Source organism: Hemicordylus capensis, chromosome 4, assembly GCF_027244095.1.
Source record: "Hemicordylus capensis ecotype Gifberg chromosome 4, rHemCap1.1.pri, whole genome shotgun sequence".
NCBI lineage: Eukaryota > Metazoa > Chordata > Lepidosauria > Squamata > Cordylidae > Hemicordylus > Hemicordylus capensis.
The window spans coordinates 125082225-125102113 of NC_069660.1; the positions used below are offsets into that span (position 1 = coordinate 125082225).

A 19889-nucleotide genomic window follows, 5' to 3' on the forward strand; every position below is an offset into this window, starting at 1 on the left:
ACTGGACCACTCGTCCTCGCAGCACTGGAAGGAAGGCTTTCATGGCTTGAAAAACTGCCAACAGCTCCAGAAAGTTTATGTGTAGTAGACGCTGATTGCGGGTCCAAAGGCCCTGAGTAGTGGCGGCATTGCAGTGTCTACCCCAACCTCGAAGAGAGGCATCCATCGTGACCCATACCGATGGAAGTTGGGCCTGAAATGGGACCCCCCTGAGCAGGTTGGAGCTTCGTGTCCACCAGGAAAGAGGTTGAAGAATTGGTAGCGGTACAGACAGATGTTTTATGGGGCTGTCCCTGAGTAGATTGAAGGAGGACAGGAACCACAATTGCAGTTTTCTCATTTTCAGGCACATGTACTTCACAGTTGACCTGCAAGAAGCCATCAGTCCCAATAGACATTGGACGTGCCACGCTGTTTGCGACGGCGTAGTCTGAAACACTTGAACCAGTGACGCTATGGTCTGAAAGCGGTCTTCCGGTAGAAATACCCTCCCCAGTTTAGCACTGAGCTGAGCTCCTATGAACGATAAGGTTGAAACTGGCATCAGGTTGGACTTCTTCCAGTTGACTTGTATGCCTAGGTTCTGGAGAAGATGTAACATGTACTTTATCTGCAAAAGTAACTCTTCTTGGTCTGTTGAGGACAGCAGCTAATCATCCAGATACGGATACACTTTCAGATCCCTTGTCATCAAGTGGGCAACTACCACCGCTATGCACTTGGTAAAAACACGGGGAGTTGTGCACAGACCAAACGGCAGTACTTGGTACTGGTAAAGCGAGGTCCCCACAGTGAGTCGCAGATACTTCTGAAAGGAGGGCTGGATTCCTATGTGAAAGTAGGCATCCTTTAAGTCTAACGTCACAAGCCACCTCTCTTGATGGAGAAGAAGTAGGATGTCCTGTAACGTCATTATTTGATACCTTTTCACACTGATGAACTTGTTTAGGTGTCTTAAGTCCATGATCCCGCCATCCTTCTTCGGTATCTGAAAATAACGGGAGTAAAACCCCTCCTGTTGATTTGCCCATCGAACTGGTACTATTGCTTTCTTGAGCAGGAGTTCCTGAACCTCCAGAAGAAGGGCCGGCGTTGCTTTTGTGAAGTGTATGCCCTTGAAATTTGGTTGGGTCTTGAACTCTATTGCGTAACCGGATGTAACAATCTTCAAGACCCACTGATCTGATGTTATGTTGCGCCATGTTTTCACATGACTTGCCAACCTGATGGTGTTGGTGGCTAGTGGGGTCGGCTGCGTGATGTTGTAGGCCGGGACCAAATCCTTCCTGGTGTTCTGGGAGTGGAAGCAATGGGGAGTCCCAGGTATGGGCTGCTCCACACTTCAAAGATGCTGTTTGTTCCCGTCTGTCTGTCGCGTTGACCTGAGGAAAATCTCCGTCTTTTGGGTCGCTCGTTTATTGAATGGTTGGTAAGACTTATGGAAGTCCCTCTGGTCTTGTCTGTATGTAGACCGGGGATGGTAAGAGACACGCTGCTTATTTCCATAGGATGTGGCCAGTGAGGTCACAGATGTGAAGGTTTTAGCTGTGAATTTTGATTTTTTCATCTTTTCCATGGTGGCATCAGTCTCCTCTGAGAATAAGCCTTTCCCATCAAATGGCAGACCTTCTATTTTATCTTTCATGTCCTGTTGCAGGGTGGCTGATCTCAACCAGGCACGACGACGTAGGGTGAAAGCTGTCGTGATGGAACGGGACTCCGATTCCACTAAGTGCTTTGCAGTGCTCAATTGTTGACAGATAAGGTCACCTGCCTGCTGCAAAGCTTTTCGGAATCGAAGTTTCAGCTCTTCTGGAGATAATGTATCCAAGTCCTTTTCCAGTTCCTTCCAAATGCAATAGCTGTACTTTGCCATACAGGCCGAGTAATTAGCAACCTTTACGGATAAACAGGAAGTAGAATATAATTTCCTGCCCATCACATCAAGTTTCCTGCCTTCTCTGTCCTCAGGGGTCGTATGTCATCGTCCAGACTTGGAGGAGGTAGCACAGTCGATAACTAAGGAGTTTGGGACCGAGTGCTTAAACATGTAGGTATTATCTTGCTCCTGCACCCGATACAGTCCTCCAAGCCTTTTCAAAGTCGGTGTAGAAGTATGTGGCACTTGCCATGCGCATTGTGCCACATTGGAAATGATGGGTAACAAGGGGAGTGCTATGGGCTGCGCTGATTGAGACCTTTGCATAAAGTTATAAACTGGATCATCTATAGTTTTAAGTTGTGAAGTAAGATCCAGTCCTAATGCGTTGGCCATACGTTTCACGTGGGAATGATATGCCTTTAATTCTTCCGTTGGTGAAATGTGGGGAGGTGTTGCTACATCTGGAGACGGGTCCAGTTCTACCGTCTCAGCATCTGATTCAAAATCAGAGCCATGATGACTATCAGCAGAATCAGGGTCTGAAATAGTATGGTGCGATGGAAGTTTTGGAGACGTTTCCTGTGGGGAAATAGGAACCGGCAAAGGATCGGTTTGCATGCCGGCGTTAGAATACTGCTTAGAAACTGTTTGAGTCTGTGCTGAAGTGCACTGAATTCTAGTCTGAGTGTTCACATTGAATAAGACCTTTTTATGAGGAGCTGGAGCAACATCTGCTGAGAGGGACGGGGCAGAAAGTATAGTAGGATTCTGTATTGATGTCAGTCCCCTTCACCAAGCATGGTCTTCCTGGAAGTAATACCCCGCACCAGGCGAGCTGGTACCTGGTAAAGCAGTCTCTTTAGATGGGGACACTTGATGACTAAAGCCGCAGGTGTGCTATGGGGTCGAAGTTGTGAATTGAATGGCAGTGAGCAACCGTGGGGCAGAACCGCAAGCATCTTCCTTGGAATGAGGAAAGCCTTGGAAATTGGATGGTGTATTAGTATTGGAGTCCAGCATTTTCAGAAGAGGATCCAGTTGCGGTGCCTCAGGATGCTCTGTATCAGCTCCCTCCAGAGTAAACGTCATTGGTGCCCGGAATCGTGGGGTCACCGTCGTGATGTTTGTTGGGGTATTTAGTACAGATGCTTGTTCATCCTCCCTCGATGTTGATGGTGAACAAATGGGAGTCTGTGCCAGCACTAGGTCCCTAGTAGCTGATATTGAGAGCATCATTGGCAGCACCACCGATGTCGAGAGCACTTCTTTCAATGCATCTTGTAGAGTCTCTGTCGATATTGATACCGAGGTTGATAGTCTCAGTGTCGAGGCTGTGTGTCCCGTCAGCTTCTTTACTGCCTCAGTTGGTATCAAAACCGTCGGCATCGAATCTGTCGATGTTGAGTGGGGTATAGGTCTCGGCATTGAAGGAGCCCTGGCTGGAGCGCTCAATGCCGAGGAGTCGGCTCGTGGTAGAGCTGTCGATACCGAAAGCTGCAAAGTCGTCGGTATCGATGGTGTCGAAGTCGAATCTCCGGGAGCCAGCGCTTTCGATGTGGAGACAAAGACCATGTCTTGTGCAGTTCCTGGGGAAGGCATGGATTCCGACTGGGTTCGAAGCCATGCCTTTTTGGTGGGAACGCCAGTGGCCGCCATTTTCTCACCTGGCCTTTTCGAGGTTTAGGGGCCTTCACGGGGGGTGTCGAAGTTTTAGACTGAGCCAGACCCAGGTCCTTCGAGCCATGCGCCTGGGGAGATTTTGAGGAGGAAGGCGGTGTCAAAACATCATCATATAGAGTGGCCCATAAACAGAGCTCACAATTTCTCCTGGTCTGTTTAGAAAAAGATTGACATATTTTACAGGCCGAAGTTTTATGGGCCTCGCCCAGACACAGCAAACACAAGCTGTGGCGATCTTGTGAGGGCAGTTTCACTTTGCACTCAGTGCAGCGTTTAAAGTTCTTTCCCCCCTTAGGGAATCCATAGTACTCACTATCCGAGGTCAGTAGCCAGAAAAGAAGTCCGATTTTTCGCCAAGCCAAAAGAGATTACAGAAGCAAAAACAGTCACAATCCGGGTCAAAACGAGAGCAGACAATCCAAAATCAGATAGCAAGAATAGTCCGAAAGAACAGTCTGAGTCAAAATCAGTAGATCCGAAAACGAAATTAGCCAAGGAAACTAGCATGAAAGAGCCGCAGAAACCAAGTGATTCCTACGGCGGTTGCAAAGGAACTTAGCTGCCTGCGCTTCCTCCCGCCTTAAATAGCCACGTGGTGCGGGGCGCAGGCGCCGAAAAGGAGCTGTGAAAACTCGACACCGAGAGGCTTCCGCACAGGCGCAGAACCCATTCTAATGGATTCAATGGATCCCGTACCAGATTTTCTATTTGAAACTCTTTATATTAAGAACTCTAATGATAATCATAATGAGTACTGCAAGTGCATGACATTCAAGGGGTCTCTCTTGCAACATATGCTGCAGCATTGGTGATTCATACATGAGTGGATATGAAGATGAATGCTATATGTTAAGTTGACATTAGATCTATGTTTATTATTTTGCATGCTGGAAAATATTTGATATTTAAGTGCATGGATTTTCTTGATCAAGGGTGTTGCAGCAAATACACATAAAAGATTTATGTGTATTTAAAGATTTAGGTTTTATCTACTGCTTATATCTCTGGTAGGTTTTTTAAATTTTTTAACTTAAGTTTTCAGCTTAACTTACTTTTATAATTTGTAATTTTAAACGTGGTTTTAGTTCGGTCTTTTAACTTGTTTAATTTTATTTATCTTTTACTTTATAGTGTATATATTTTATTAATGTTGTGAACTGCTCCAAGCAGTAGTGTACTGGAGATATAAATATTGTTTAAAAATAGAAACAACCCAAAAGTTACTATATAATTTCCAAGGTCTGAGTTAAACTATGAACATAAGAAGAGCATAGCTGGGTCAGGCCAAGGCCTAGTCCAGTATACTATTCCTCACAGTGGCCAACCAGATGCCTCTGGGAAGCCTACAAGCATCAAGTGAAGGCATACCTCTGTCACCATTGCTCCCCTGTAACTGACATTCAGGGCCACACTGCCTCTGAACCTGGAGGCAGCATATAGCCATCAAGACTAGTAGCCATTTATAGATTTTTCCTTCATAAATGGGTCAATATCAGTTTAATAAGAAAAATATGGAAATTCAAACCTCTCAGCAACACAGTTTTAGATATCAGGTTGGACTTAAAGTTACAAAATCGATCAAAAGTTAATTTGCTGTGGTTATTCAATTTGTCAGGTGTTTATCGAGCATTAAAACTAGAGTAATTGACCTGTAAAATACAAAAGTGAATCTCTGATACTATATTTCTTTAACCCTTATCCTGATATTAATGTAGCAAAGTAAATGTGTTTTTGGTTTTTTTGGGGGGGGCGGGCGGAATACAGATTCTTCAAGAATTCATGTTCAGATGTATACTAGGGATGTGCACGGACCACGGAGGCGCGGTCCGATGCCAGGGGTGTGTGTTGCTTTAAGGGCGGGGTGGGGTGGGGTTGTACTTATCCCTCCCGCCACTTTTCCCCCTCTGGCGCTCCATTTTTAAGCAAAATCTTTGGGGTAGCAGCGTTCCTCCCTGCCGCCCCTGCCCCCTTGTTGCCTGCTAAAAGCAGAAGTAACTTTCATGCATACACACACCGTGCACATCACAGTGACATGTGTGTGACGCGTGCACACAGCAGCAGACGCATGTGCGGAAGTTACTTCTGCTTTTAGCGGGCAACAAGGGGGCAGGGGCGGCAGGGAGGAATGCTGCCGCACCTAAGATTTTGCTTAAAAATGAAGCGCCGGAGGAGGAAAAGTGGCGGGAGGGAGGGAAAAGTGGTGGGAGGGTTAAGTACAACCCCCCCGCCCTTAAAGCAACCACCCCGCATCGGTCCAGCGAACCGGTTCGCAATCCTCTAACATGGCCTGCGAACCGGTTCGTGCACATCACTAATGTATACCATCTCCCACATGGAGCAAATTGTATTACTAGATAGGTGCTAGTCAGGGGCGTAACTATAATAGGGCAAGGGGAGACAGTTGTCTAGGGGCCCAATGCCTTGGGGGCCGCCCCCAGAGGCAAGTCACATGACTGACTCCACCAGCTGCGCACCCACTCGGGCTTCCTTCAGTTGTATTCATCCTCCGAAATTGATGTGAGTGTTAAGACCTGGAGCTACCAGAACAGCATGTCTTTCTCTAGTACCATTAAATGGCTTGCATCATGCACAATTTACAAAACCTTTAAAAAAATAATTTAGGATGATGTTCTATTGTGGCACATAGGTTATATATATAAATTTTACTATACTTTTTGTTACCACTATTCAACCTCATTTAAGATTTCTTTACTTCATGAGCTGAGCTTCAGCGAGGGGCGGGGCATTTCAAAATAGTCTCTGGGCCCACTCCAACCTTACTGCATCCCTGGTGCTAGTAACATATGCTACAAGACCTGCTAAAAAGGCTTTTCCTGACATATGGAAAGTGTTTGAAGATATTGCAGTTATCAGAATGCATTCCTCTTAGGATATAGATCTATTAATAGCTCATTGCCAATGGGGTTCTCTTTCATCAGTGCTGCCTACCACACATACTTCACTATATCCCCAAGACTCCATGACATGTGTGTGCTGCCTTGCAACTAGTTCTGCTAGAATGTCAAGAATACAGACAATGGGAGGGGGAAATGTGCTTGCTTTTTAGAGATAAGGAAAACTGTATGCCCCAATATCCCAGAAGTGTCCTTGTCATTCTCACACCACAGGTTTTAGGCCAAGAGAGATTGGTGGCCTGCTATTAGGGTAATCCAACATTGAGCAACAGTGGGTGGGTGGGGGGGTAAAATTGATCCAATAGATAAAACCCTATCTAATCTAATTTGTAGACCATACCAACTTCTGTCTCTTGGTGGTTTACAACAACATAAAACAAATTAAGAAAAAAAACGAAAACCTTAACACAATTAAAATCACAGTCAAGTTAAAAAGATTGGGTGAAAAAACAAGTCTTTAAAGACTTTTTAAAAGTTGTCAGAGATGGGGAGGCTCTTATTTCAGCAGGGAGTGCATTCCAGAGTCTCAGGGCAGCAACAGAGAAGGCAACCTCAGACAAACCTCTCTGGATGATCTCAATGGGCAGTGGTTCCCCACCCACGGAACACCACCCTGAGTGAAAAGTAAAAAACCAGATCAAGTGTGTAAGCAGCAACACACGTTCATCAACTTGGGATAGGCCCATAGTTGTCATGACTGCTATGAACTCCTGAGTCACCCTGGACAAACTGGTCCAGAAGTGAACACTGAAGTCCCCCCCACAAGCCTGGGAGACCCCAATGCCAAGTACGAGACCAAGTCTGTCAGCTCAGTTAGGGACTCCGTTGGACAGTGGGGTGATCAGTACACCAACAGAAGTTCAGGTTTATCCCTGGTCCCCAAACTTTAACACACAAATTTGATATGGTCAGACACTTTGACAGGGATCCTAGTAAGGGAGATGTTATTCTTGTAGACCACAGCCATTCTGCCTCCCTGCCCACGTCCCCATACCTGTTCCTCAGAGTACCCTGGACGGAGGCACCGGGACCAGACTGGGCCTCCAGCCTCCCTCAACCAAGTCTCTGAGATACAATTCATGCATGGAGAAACCAGCCAGAATAAGGTCAGTGATTTTAAGACCTATTGACTCAATACATTGTTGAAACCATATACATATGCTCCTTTCTTGAACTAGGTAGTCCTAGTTAGCATGCATAATACTTCCTCCCTTGTGCCTGCAAGCTGGCGCAAGTATTGCCTAGCTATGAAAGAACAAGAACACAATATGTATGTAGTATGGCATAGCTATCATAAGGGTCACCAGGTTCCAACAACCCAGGTAGTGACCTTTCCTTAAACCCTCCCAATGTATTGTGACTCTCAGGAGGTTGTGACTACTTCTACCTGGTTTCCCCTCAGTTCTTTTGTGTGCTTCCCCCATCTCTTTTGCAGCACACTTGGAGCCCTAGAGCAGGTGGTAGCCGAGAAGGACAGACAAATGAACAGACTAGGGGGGAAGCACACGGGAAAGGCCACAACTATGGAGTGTCCTGCTATGTGTGTGTTAAAGGGAGCTAGCGTGGTGTAGTGGTTAGAGTGCTGGACTAGGACCGGGGAGATCCGAGTTCAAATCCCCATTCAGCCATGATACTAGCTGGGTGACTCTGGGCCAGTCACTTCTCTCTCAGCCTAACCTACTTCACAAAGTTGTTGCGAGGAGAAACTCAAGTTTGTAGTACACCGCTCTGGGCTCCTTGGAGGAAGAGCGGGATATAAAATGTAAAAATAAAAATAAATAAATAAATATACTTTAGGTTCTCCAGTATACCATCAGCATTGGGATTGCAATCTGGAATCCTAATCTGGATAAATTGTTAGATACAAGAAATTTGAGTGGATCCTACATGCAAGTATAATTGCCCATTCATAGCTGAATATACAAACAAAACAAAAGCAGCTAAAGGGAAGAAACCTCTGCAGAATATAAGCTAGTTCTCCCATCTTCCTGCTGTCTGCCACATCTGACATTAAAAATACATTTGTACAGATCAGAAAGCCAAGTATCTTCACAGTTTACAAGTTCTCCAACTATATAAGCAATGAACATCTTAGTATATGATGATATAAAAGCAGCCCAGTCATATTTGGCACAACATAAATAATTTGAATTGCAAATACATAGACAACAGGTTACATTTACAAAAATACAATCAATTCCAAAGGAAGCTACTACAGAAAGGTTCCATGAATCTGATTAATGTCTAGATTACATTTTACATTTACAGTTTAAGTTTGCCATGTGTGGCATTACACATTTTTTCAGCTCCCTAAACTACTCTTTAAGACAAATATCCAGCAGGAAAAGCAATCTGGCGAATCTACAAGTACACATAGAAGAGACACATGTTTGTGGCACTCATACACCTTATGCAAGTCCTAAGCACAGTTATTTGGCATTAAGTGCCATAGAAATCAACCTGGTTTGCTTCTGAGTACATATGGGTAGCATAAACAATTTTCATCTAATTATCAAGAATATTAGGTCCATTCATTTTGATGTACTTTTTCGTGGATGCTAATAGCACAGAAAGCAATCTGTTAAGAAGAACAGTACAAGGATAATGCCGTGACCAACTGAAACAAGAAACAAGTGAATGAAAGAGATGAGATGAAGTGCTACCAGGTGCCTTACCCATTGCTGCTGCTGCTGCTGCAGCTCCCTGATGGTATTCTCAGCTTGCTCCAGTTTAGTAATGGCCTCATCACTCTGCTGTTTGATGGTGCCCAGCTCCCGTTTAATGAGGTAGTTTTCCTCAGCCTCCTGGGCCCTTGTCACTTGTCCCTTAGGACATAATTTTCTTTTTAAAGCAATTGGAGGATCGATCCGGGGAAGACCGAGAGTTTTAAATATTTATTCTGCCATACAGTTAAAATCTCGCAAATCATCACAGAACTGTTACAGCCAGAATATAAGTTTTGTAAAGTATAGCAGCTTAATACTGCATCACATTAAGATGATTAGTAGCTTTCAGCAAGGTCAACTGTATACTTGCATTCAGTAAAACTCTGTTCATGCATTTATTGCCCCATTGTGCATGCATATCTGTTATGAGTTTGCAGAGATCTACAGAATTAGTGCTAATTAAAGCCCACTGATTACTAGGAATTTCAGATGCCATTAGAAGGAACGTGCAGGTATGTGTCTAAATATTATTCTAACACAGAATTGCTAACACAGTTTTGCAAGTAACTAGGATAGATAGTTCATTTTAAAAATGCATGTAATTAAGCATGCATTAAAACACTGCTTTGAGCATGGGAGATGAGTTTCAGAGTGTAATACTAAAGAAGTATACCTGTATCAATCTATCTGCCAAGGAAGCACTTTCCTACAAAAAGGAAAAAATTCAGATAGGAATAAGAGAAAAAAAGGAAAAACAAGTGACAAGATCAAGAGTGGAAAATAATGCCCAAAATTCTACCTACTTTCCATATTTAATAAGCTTCAAGTATGAATCCTTCAGACCTTGACAGGTAATCCAAATTAATTTACATTCAAGAATTTCATCAGCATAGAGAGAAGTTGGAGGCTTGATTCAGAAAAGAGCATTCCAAATTTAAAAGTACTTGTTTAGAAGGAAAGGCTCTGTAATTTTCAGGCAACAGTTTATGGCATGGAGAATCACAAAGTTCAATGCAAAGCTCATTCAATCCAAGCATTAGGATGTGAAAGGAGGTATAATTTGAGCACCCCTAAAAGTTCAGCTAATCAAGGACAGATACATTTGTACAATAGCAGCTTTTTAAAAGATAAAAAGAGTCCAGTGATGCAAGATGTCAGGCATGAAGAGCAGTTGCAATACACAAATTAGCCACCTTCAGACAACTCTAGCAATAATTCAATTTTCTGTCTTACAGTTTAATGTTCCCTGTCAAATTTTGCAACAGAAAAGTGAGTTTTTGTAAAGGTCTAATCGCTGTCAGCTTTCCAGCCAGAAAGTTTCACTTCAATCCAAGAATGCACCAAATATTCCTGCCTCCCCCACATACATACACATTCAAACGCAGGGCAACAGTCAGCCTAGTTAAATGGAAACTTGTGCTTCAAGGATCAAGTATACAGTGTAACAAAAAAGAATTGCTATCTACAGGTTAAAGCTATTACTTTTTAAATAGAAGTGTCTCTGTATGTATAAATCAGATAGGGCACGGGCTATCCTCAAAGTGAACTCAAACATACAATTAAGTCCTCCATGGTGAGATTTAAGAACAGATTTCCATTTTACCTTTCTGCTTCTATTTTATGAAAGGGGGGGAGAACCTTCAAGTAGGAAGTCCCATCTCCTTAGGAGCCAGGATGCATATTGGCTACGGAGAAAGGCCACACTTCACTCCCAGATGGGAAAGACTTAGGTCAAAACTTAAATCTTCTGTTTAGGTTTTTGATTATATAAAAACAGATCTGGTAAGAGAAAGCTACACAAGGATGAAGAGCTAGAAACATGAACCTGAATTTAATTCTGCTCACAACCCTGACTCTTAAATTCAAGGTAGAAAAGCTGGACAAAGTAGCCTTTTGACTACTGTACTGGAGGAAGTAAAGAATCTAAGACTGAAGGTGAAGGATCACAAACACCACCTCATTATGTGTGGAGATAAACATTTCTAAGATATAATATTTTCCTGGGAAGGCCATTATGGAGTGGGATATAAAGAAGAACTACTATCCAGCAGCAGAATTTCATAATCAGGACAGTGTAGGCACCTCAATTTGCTGTACTTGAGAATCAAGGAAAACTTGCCTCCTACTGTAGGCTAGGCAGTCAATCTGGCCGTTTCAAAAGGAGTACAGTCATCCCTCACCAACCACGGGTTTCCCAACTACAATTTGAGGATCCGCAACTGGGAAATTGTGGCAGGTCTCACCAACTGCAACCTGAGTATCTGCAGTTTGGTGCGATTCCCCCCCCAACAATTTCGGCAGGTTTTTTGGCGATTTCCGGGGGTCCCATTCACTCCTCTTACTGACTCCTGGTGATTGGGGGGAGATTATTTCCCTATTTTTTTTAAATACTGTATTTTGCAGTCTTTTTGTGACTGTGATCCCCCATACCCCATTTGCCATTGGTTTCAATTTGTCTACTGCAAATTTGCCAACCTCAAGGTTTTCCCAGAACAGAACCCTCACGATTGGTGAGGGATGACTGTACTTTGAAGATGGTATAGCCACCGTGTAGACTGCTAAAGTGTGAAGGTGTTCCCAAAGCAGTAGCATTTGTGACCTTTTTATGGAAGGTCTGTGGATACCATAAGCTTAAAAGACTTCTAGGGTAGAAAGAGGTACTCCTTAAGACATCCGGCTGTAGTGTCTTTAGGTGCCAAGGAGATATTTTTGCAGAATATTTTCTTCTCTCTAGGTATATTTAGGATTCTTCACACATTTGCCATTCCTTCACCTTGGGAATGGGGACAGAAGGGGACACAGTCTTAGAACTTAAGGTGTGACAATATTTCCAAAGATCTTCTTTATTCAAAATATCAAAGCTGCTCTAACTGCCAAGAGATCTTCCAAATCAGGTAACATTCACAAACTTAGCAATGGAAATAGTTCAACAGCAATTTGACTACAGATTTCACAATAAGGAGAGTATTGGGAAGAGTATTCCAATCACCATAAGAACTACTGCTAAGATTTCAACACTGTCCAAATTCTTGAGAAGGACTAAATTAGATGTTTCCATCATCTGTATTATTTGAAAGTCTCAGCTGGGCACTGGAAAAACTATTAATATTTATTTTTCTTATTTGTTTGACAACCTCTCATACAGTTCTGGAAGTGAGAGCAATAAAGAGAATCATACCATAATCCAGTTTAGTCTGCAGGAGGAGGGTCAGCCTTCCACTGAGGAAAAGATGAGAATCCTGAAATGGATGCTCCAATTTACCTAGCTGCCCTTACCAAAAGAAAGAGCAGAGCAAACTCCAGTGGGGAAAAAGCTGTCCATGGTGGGACAATGAAAGCAGCAAGGTTGAAGGAACAGAAATTCTGCTAGGAGACTGGCATACTGCCTCAAGCTTGCTATTCTCCATCAAGGCTGGACTAGTATTAGCAGGAAAGAGTGAACTCTACCCCTTGTGAAATAGTCAGTGTTTTAAGCCTGCCTCCTGGATCCCAAAGAGAGGGACTTGTATATCCCAAGGAGAGATATAGCTATCGCAAGTATATCTGGGAATATTTTCAACTGGAAGAACAGAGAATGTCTCAGATCTTAAACATTAGCACACCATACCACTAGGTACCATAATATTTCAAGTTTTGCTTCAAATGCTGCATTTCAAATGTAAAAACCAGCACATTAAGTAGAAGCAATTGCACCTAACACTTAACTGCACTTATTTTCAGAAAGAAATCTCATTCTGAAATATTAAAATAGACACTTAACATATTGCCAACATTTCTTATTCAATATTGGTTTCCTTCTTGCCACCCAACAGTGTAATAGATGCCCATTTCATCTGTTAGCAGCTTGGCCAATTTAGGCATCCCAGCATCCTCCCTCTTCCCCAGCCCCACCCAGTGATCAGAAATGCCCATATGCTTGAAATAAGAATAAGGAAGCTCTAGTGGCTCTAGAAGCCCAGGGTAGGAAAATGCACTGTTCTTGCAGGAGAATTTTGTTCTTTTAATAAGTTCAGAGTTCTTCATAGAGCTAACTCCTTTGTCATGGGAGTGGACAGAAGAAAAATTGGAAGGTGGTGGATATTTGGAACCTACTATTTAGCTTTGAGGAGCCACATAATGGTGCAGTGGGGAAGCAACTTGCCTAGGGAGCAAGAGGTTGCTGTGTTGAACAGCAGTGATATAGGAAGATGCTGAAAGGCATCATCTCATACTGCATGCGAGATGGCAACGGTAAACCCCTCCTGTATTCTACCATAGACTCTGTGGTTGCCAGGAGTCGACACCGACTCAACGGCACACTTTACTTAGCCTTGAGCCTGTCAGAACTACAGTGGGGGGCAGCTAAGCCCACAGCTCTTCTGTGGAGACCCGAGGAGAAAGAAAGGTGTTCAATTCTCAACTTGTTTTTGAACCAACAACATCTCAGCTACGCCTCTTCTCTCATCAGACTCAATCTTTTATCTCCTTTAACCTAAATGGAGAATTAGCTCCCTTTATTTTTAGTCATTTCACTGATTCAAAGCTGCAACTGAATTAAGGAAGAAGGCTGCAAAAAGCTGTGTTTGGATTTTCACAATATGCTTAGTGACAAGCATTTTATATTCTGAAAGACTAATCTGTGCAGTGTGCACATAATTTCAGATACCTGGTTTAATTTCTTACTATAGAAAGAACTATAGGAGAACAACAACAACAACAACGTGAAAATTTAGCTTGTAGAATGTAAATACCTTGTCTATTAGCTCTGGTTACTGGAACAAACTGGCTTTATCCAATGTTCATTACACACATTCTTATTCAATGTTGATTAAATACATCAATATACAAACCAGCTTTATTCAGTGTTCATGTATATATTACATATATACATGTTCATGATACACATGTTCTAACTAATCCAGTTCCACCGTCACCTTTTCATAAGCCCAAGTGCTTATGCTACAATAACATTGTATAAGGTGCCACAGAACTTTGTAATATTCATTTTTTGTTGTATTCTGAATGATAGGTCCTCCTAATTTTAAAATTAATTATAAAGCAGTATCACACCATTGGCAGTGTATGCAGAAATTATAACTATTGTCATGCTCTTAGTGCAGTTATTCAAAATTGCACTAATACAAAACAAGTAATTTAAGGCAGTGCTGAATTCAGGATTCTGTTACCAGCTTACTTACTTTTTCTAGTGTATCAATGCGCTGTTTTAAAAGCCTGTTTTCTGTTCGTAATCTCTGGAAAGGAAGCAAAATTCCTTTTAAGAACAACTTGTTTTTTCCGAAAGTAACAAATTAAGTATTATCTCCTAAACAGAGCAGATTACATTTTTCCCCCTTTAAAAAGGGCGAGATTCAAATTAAGCCGGCCCAGTAGATGTGAAGAAACAAGAGTCATGCCAAGAATGTGCCTGTAGGGACATCTGTGGAGGATGTCCAAACACCCTCTCAGCGCATCTCTTGATTGTGTGTGGAGGCCCTTCACCAAAATGGCCTCTAAACATGCACTACAAATACTTGTTCCACCCACAATTAAGAGACATGTCGAGAGGGTGTTAGAATGTTCTCCACAGATGTCCCGATAGGTGTGCTTTTGGCATGGCCCATTTCTTCACATATACTGGATTGTTATCATTTGAATCTGCCTAAGAAATAGAGAACTGGAAGAGTAGGGGAGAGCACAAGAACAGCCCTGATGGATCAAGCCAAGACCTATCCAGGCCAGCATCATGTTTCACACAGTGGTCCACCAGATGCCACTGAGAAGCCCACAGATAAGAGATGGAAGCATGCCTTCTCTCCTGCTGTTACTCCCCTGCAAGAGGCATCTTGCCTCTGAGACTAGAGGTGGCCTATAACTATCAAACTAGTAGCCACTGATAAACCTGTCCTCCATGAATTTGTCCAAGTTCCCTTTAAGGCCATCCAGGCTGGTGGCCATCACCGCATCCTGTGGCAGAGAATTCCATAGATTGCACTGTTTGAAAGAGTGCTTCTTTTTGTCAGTCTTAAATTTTCTGACAATCAGTTTCATGGGTTGACCCCTGGTTCTAGTGCTGAGAGAGGAAGAAAGTGGTCTCTCTCTCCACACTATGCATAGTTTTATAGATCTCACTCATGTCTCCCCATAGTCATCTTTTTTCTAAAGCCCCAGAAGTTGTAGTTGTGCCTCATAAAGAAGATGTTCTTGGCCCTTTATTATCTTGGTTGCCCTCTTCTGTACCTTTTCCAGTTCTATAATGTCTTTTTTGAGATAGGATGACCAGAACTGTACACAGCACTCCAAATGTGGCCACACCATAGAACTGTATAAGGGCATTATGATACTGGAAGTTTTATTTTTAATCCCTTTCCTAGTTATTTCAAGCATGTAGTTTGCCTTTTTCACAGCTGCTGCACATTGGGTTAACACTTTCAACTAGCTGTCCACCAAGACCCCTTTTCTAGTCTGTCACTGATGGCTCAGACCCCATCAGCATATATGCGATGTTGGGATTTTTTGCCCCAATATACACTTGCTTACACTGAGCCTCATTTACCATTTTGTTGTCCACTTGCACAGTTTGGAGAGATCCTTTTGGAGCTCCTCATAATCAGTTTTGGATTTCACTATCCTAAATAGTTTAGTATCATCCACAAATCTGGCCCGGCTTCTAGATCATGTATGAATGATTAAAAAGCATTAATCCAGTACAGATCCCTGGGGGATCCCACTTCTGAGATAATTCCATAGACCCCAAAGCCTGCTGTAATTTCTGGACATGATGTTACCTAGCAAACACAACACACCAAAAAGGGAATCTTTAGAAGAATTAAGAATCTAGGAATTGATTCTCTGAGGGGCAGTAGGCAGTTTCTGATTCCTAGTGATCCGTTCAGACATATAATGGTTACCCCTTTCTGGCTTAGGATTCTATACACTGGTGTGCACTATTGCTGGAACATTCTTATAAGATTGCTATTACTTTGAGTTCTCATCAGTAAGGTACAACCTAATGGTCCTAACCAATTCTACTGATGTCAGATGGGACCCACTTCTAAGTAAAGATGCTTACAACTGTAGCCCGAGTGGGCATTTCCCCAGAACACTGCTGATCTGACATGAATAAGCTAAATCACGTATGTAAAAGGCCCACTCACTGAGTTAATGGACAATGCACCACAAGAGTTTGGGCAGAATGAACTAAAAACCCTCCCCTCACATACTACAAGCTACTTTAAACCCAAACTGTGCAGAATTATCACACAGATATCCTCATGCAGGTATCTGCACTACTGTTTATTGTATAATGAATGCCTATTTAACTTAAGCAAAGCTTACAAGAGTCTTCCCCATTCTTAGATCAGATCATAGCTCAATTTAGTCCAACATTCTGTTTCCAATGCCTGGGAGCTCACAATCCATGCATGATTATGGCCGTCCCATTTGCCCCCAGTACCTGACATTCAGAGACTTTAAACAAATCTTAGTCAGTTAAATTGTTTGCTATCGATATGGATGTGCATATGAACATTTTTGAAATGAAGTGTTGCTGGGCAAATGTGAAACTTTTGAGAAAGGAGAAGGATTTTTGGTTTTGCTTTCATCTGTTCTAAGTTCTAGGCATGCCTCTTTCGCATACAAAAACCTACTACAGTCTTGATTGGAGTTTATGACCTTTGTGCCACATATGCTTCAACTGATTGTTTTTTGGGCAAATGAGTGAAAGTCATCACATTCATTAAAACCTAGCACAGAGTTTAAGCACAAGTCCACCATAGTTGGTATTACATTATTCAGTGTACAAAGCATTTGCAATGCTTTCAGCTCCACACAGTTATAGCTACATTGGCAGTTTACCTATTTCAAGAGGAGCTGGGGAGTAGGAGATCTAGTACCTAGAGTAGCATGATACCCCATTAGACTCATTTTTCTTGGTAGTTTTGTTTTAAATGTAGTCTTGAAATGTTGAAGGCTATGTGGTATCTGTAAGTTTCAACAGTGTATTTTCAGTTGCTTCCTTAGAAATAACAACCACCTAGCTATTTTTGGAGCCATGTCTTGAATTAACATACTTCTATTAAAGGGTTAATAGAAAAATATCTAGATACTACAGCTAAAAATCATGATTATCCAACACACAAAAATCCCCCACTTACTTTAATTTCAATTTGCTCTTCCATTTCCTTTGTTTTTATAGTAGTATATTCTTTTTCTAACCTGAAAAGGAAAAAAATTGAGCACCAATGCAGATTGCTTCTTAGTGTTACATACTTGTGTTTTAACAGAATAGACAAAACTTTCCAATATCATTCATTTGTATGACTCTTGAAAAGGTGACAAGATTTCTTGAAGTCACTGGAAATTTCTTTCCTTCTCCCTTATTTGAAAACCAACATTAAAAGGATTGGATTGCAGTGAGGTGGAACTTTAACTGCTTCTGTGGTCTTACACTGGTTTGCATGAAGTTTTCCCCAAACTTGATAACACACAAACTGGATAAGCTTGGCAAAACTGACTGATCTTTACACACAATGTGCCCTTTATCTCTCTCACTACACTAATGTGCAGCCCTGTAGGGAAAAGTGACACATATGAAATGGCCCTTATACAAAACAAATACTAGTGTTTGAATAATCCAAAAATTATTTAGAAGTCCGTACTCATCCCCCCACCCCTTCTAGTTGTAGTGCTTAATACTCAGTCAAAAGCAGAACTTCTTATACAAAATTCAAATGCCTATATCTGAAGGGAAGCACATGTATATGATACATAGTGTGTAAAAGCTACACGTGAGATGAGATTAGCCAAGAAGGTGGATGGGATTGTTTTCCTAAACTGAGAATGGAAAATTCTAGATCTGCAACAAGGAAGTAGTTAAATTGTTTATTTTATATATACTGATCTGCCAATAGACTTCTCTAGAAAGGGTCTCCATTTCCTAGCATTTTTTTTACTAGAAACATATTTTGTCTTCTCCCTTTTGTGCAACATCTAGCCCAAGCAAGAGTTCTGTGAAATTCAAAAGCCAACTTGCTACTCTGTGACTTTCAACTGTTCCCAATAAAAGGTATGATGCTACTGCTGCTATTCGGATTTTTCCAATGGACCAACATGGTTGCCTGCCCTGAACTCCCCCCACCCCTGAGACATACATTCTAACCAACATTATTTATACAAGAAGTATTGAGACTCTTCATTTAACCAAGTTCACAATTCTACAGCAATTGACGTACCATCCAGATCTGATTTCTACATTTTAATAATATTATCAACAGACTTTTATATACTACCACCTACTTTTTCATCTTTTTTGTGTTGTATTTGACCTGGTAAGCTGACTGGATTAACTTGTCTGGCCCACTGTCAAATTGATGTGGAACGACCTTCTGAAAATGCTAAAACACAGAAATTGGAGATCATAAATGGATTAACACCAACAAATTATTATAAACAAACCTTCCAGTACGTTGATATTATAATGAAAGTGTAATAAATGTTTACCTGTAACATTCCTTCCATGTCAAGTTGCATTAGTTCTGCTTGATTCATCTGGAGTAGTGCTAAGCCAACCCGAAACACAATCTCTAAACCCTAGAAATAAGTATTATAAAGTATTTCTAATATCTGTATTCTAAAATTTTCTAGTAATTCCTAATAGTTAAATTAATGATTAAAAGAATTTTTAAGGTGATCTTATTGACAAATTTATTGGAAAGGCATACTGTTCCAGTGTCACATCTGAATTCTAATATAAACGGGGATTGAAGGTGGGGTAAAGCAGGCAAACTGCCTCAGGGCCCCACAAGGGCCACAACATACTGGTCCACACAGACAATATTTGGGGGAGCTGCAAGAGAAAAGCCAAGAAGATGTTTTGCCCTGAGGCCCAAGTTGCCTCTTTGTGGTCCTGCTGAATCTGTTTAAGCAGAGTGAAAATCTCATGTTAACCAGGCAACCGGCATGTTCTACATTGCCTGCGGTTGCTTTGGACAATAGTATATGGTGTGTGTTTAAACCAACATAAGACAGTAGCTTACCTCGGACATAAATATATCAAATATTCTTGTTGCAATTGGTAATGGGAAAGTTGTCAGAAAAATAGTTAAGAACCATGATGATGCATACATAGAAGTATGGAAACTCTGGGCTTGGAAATGCACATATAGCTCCGGCAGCTGCTCCTGGGAAAATAAAGTTTAAAATGATTGTTTTAGTTGAGACTTTCAGAAAGACTGTGTGTGTGTGTGTGTGTGTGTGTGTGTGTGTGTGTGTGTGTGTGTGTGTTGTATTGTGTATTGTATTGTGTGTGTGTGTATATACATACATACATACATATATACATACATACATACATATATATATATATATATATATATATATATATATATATATATGAATTAAATGGAGACATCTGATTTTATATCAAATAGAACAATGATCCAGATCAAACACATGGACTTTGTAGTCAGGAGGCCATATAGTGATTGGGCTATTCTCCTTCAACAAAATAGGCTACACGATGGCCTAGTTCAGATCATCATCTAAACCAAGCTTTACATTATTGTGTAAAAGCCTGCAAGTTCATGTGCTCTCCCCTTCCTCCAAAAGCTTCTACTTTTGAACTAACCACAGTTCTTCATTACATCCAGATTCAAACTGTGATTTGTTAAAAAAAAAACAAAAAAACAGAAACAAAGGACAGTGGAAAGGATGTGAGAGACAGCCTACAAGGAGGGCAGATTTGTTGACAATTATCTTAACCATTGTTTA

The 19889-nt window shown here is 41.7% G+C and overlaps 1 protein-coding gene across 9 annotated transcripts in view; it reads right to left on the minus strand.

Annotated features, from left to right (window-relative positions):
- Positions 1-19889, minus strand: part of LOC128324836 (divergent protein kinase domain 1A) — a 182537-nt gene that overhangs the window by 55465 nt on the left and 107183 nt on the right. For 8 of the 9 annotated variants that reach the window (XR_008307121.1, XR_008307120.1, XR_008307122.1 and 5 more), the window contains 7 exons: positions 19157-19300; positions 18621-18710; positions 18417-18514; positions 17276-17336; positions 14321-14374; positions 9817-9849; positions 9153-9302 (listed from right to left, as the gene is read on the minus strand). Coding sequence is in view for 6 of the 9 variants with exons in the window: in XM_053249925.1 (XP_053105900.1) it covers positions 9153-9302; positions 9817-9849; positions 14321-14374; positions 17276-17336; positions 18417-18514; positions 18621-18710; positions 19157-19300 (630 nt within the window). In the remaining 3 variants the exon portion in view is untranslated. The remainder of the gene's footprint in view (positions 1-9152; positions 9303-9816; positions 9850-14320; positions 14375-17275; positions 17337-18416; positions 18515-18620; positions 18711-19156; positions 19301-19889) is intronic. The other variant, XM_053249920.1, reaches the window with a different exon arrangement.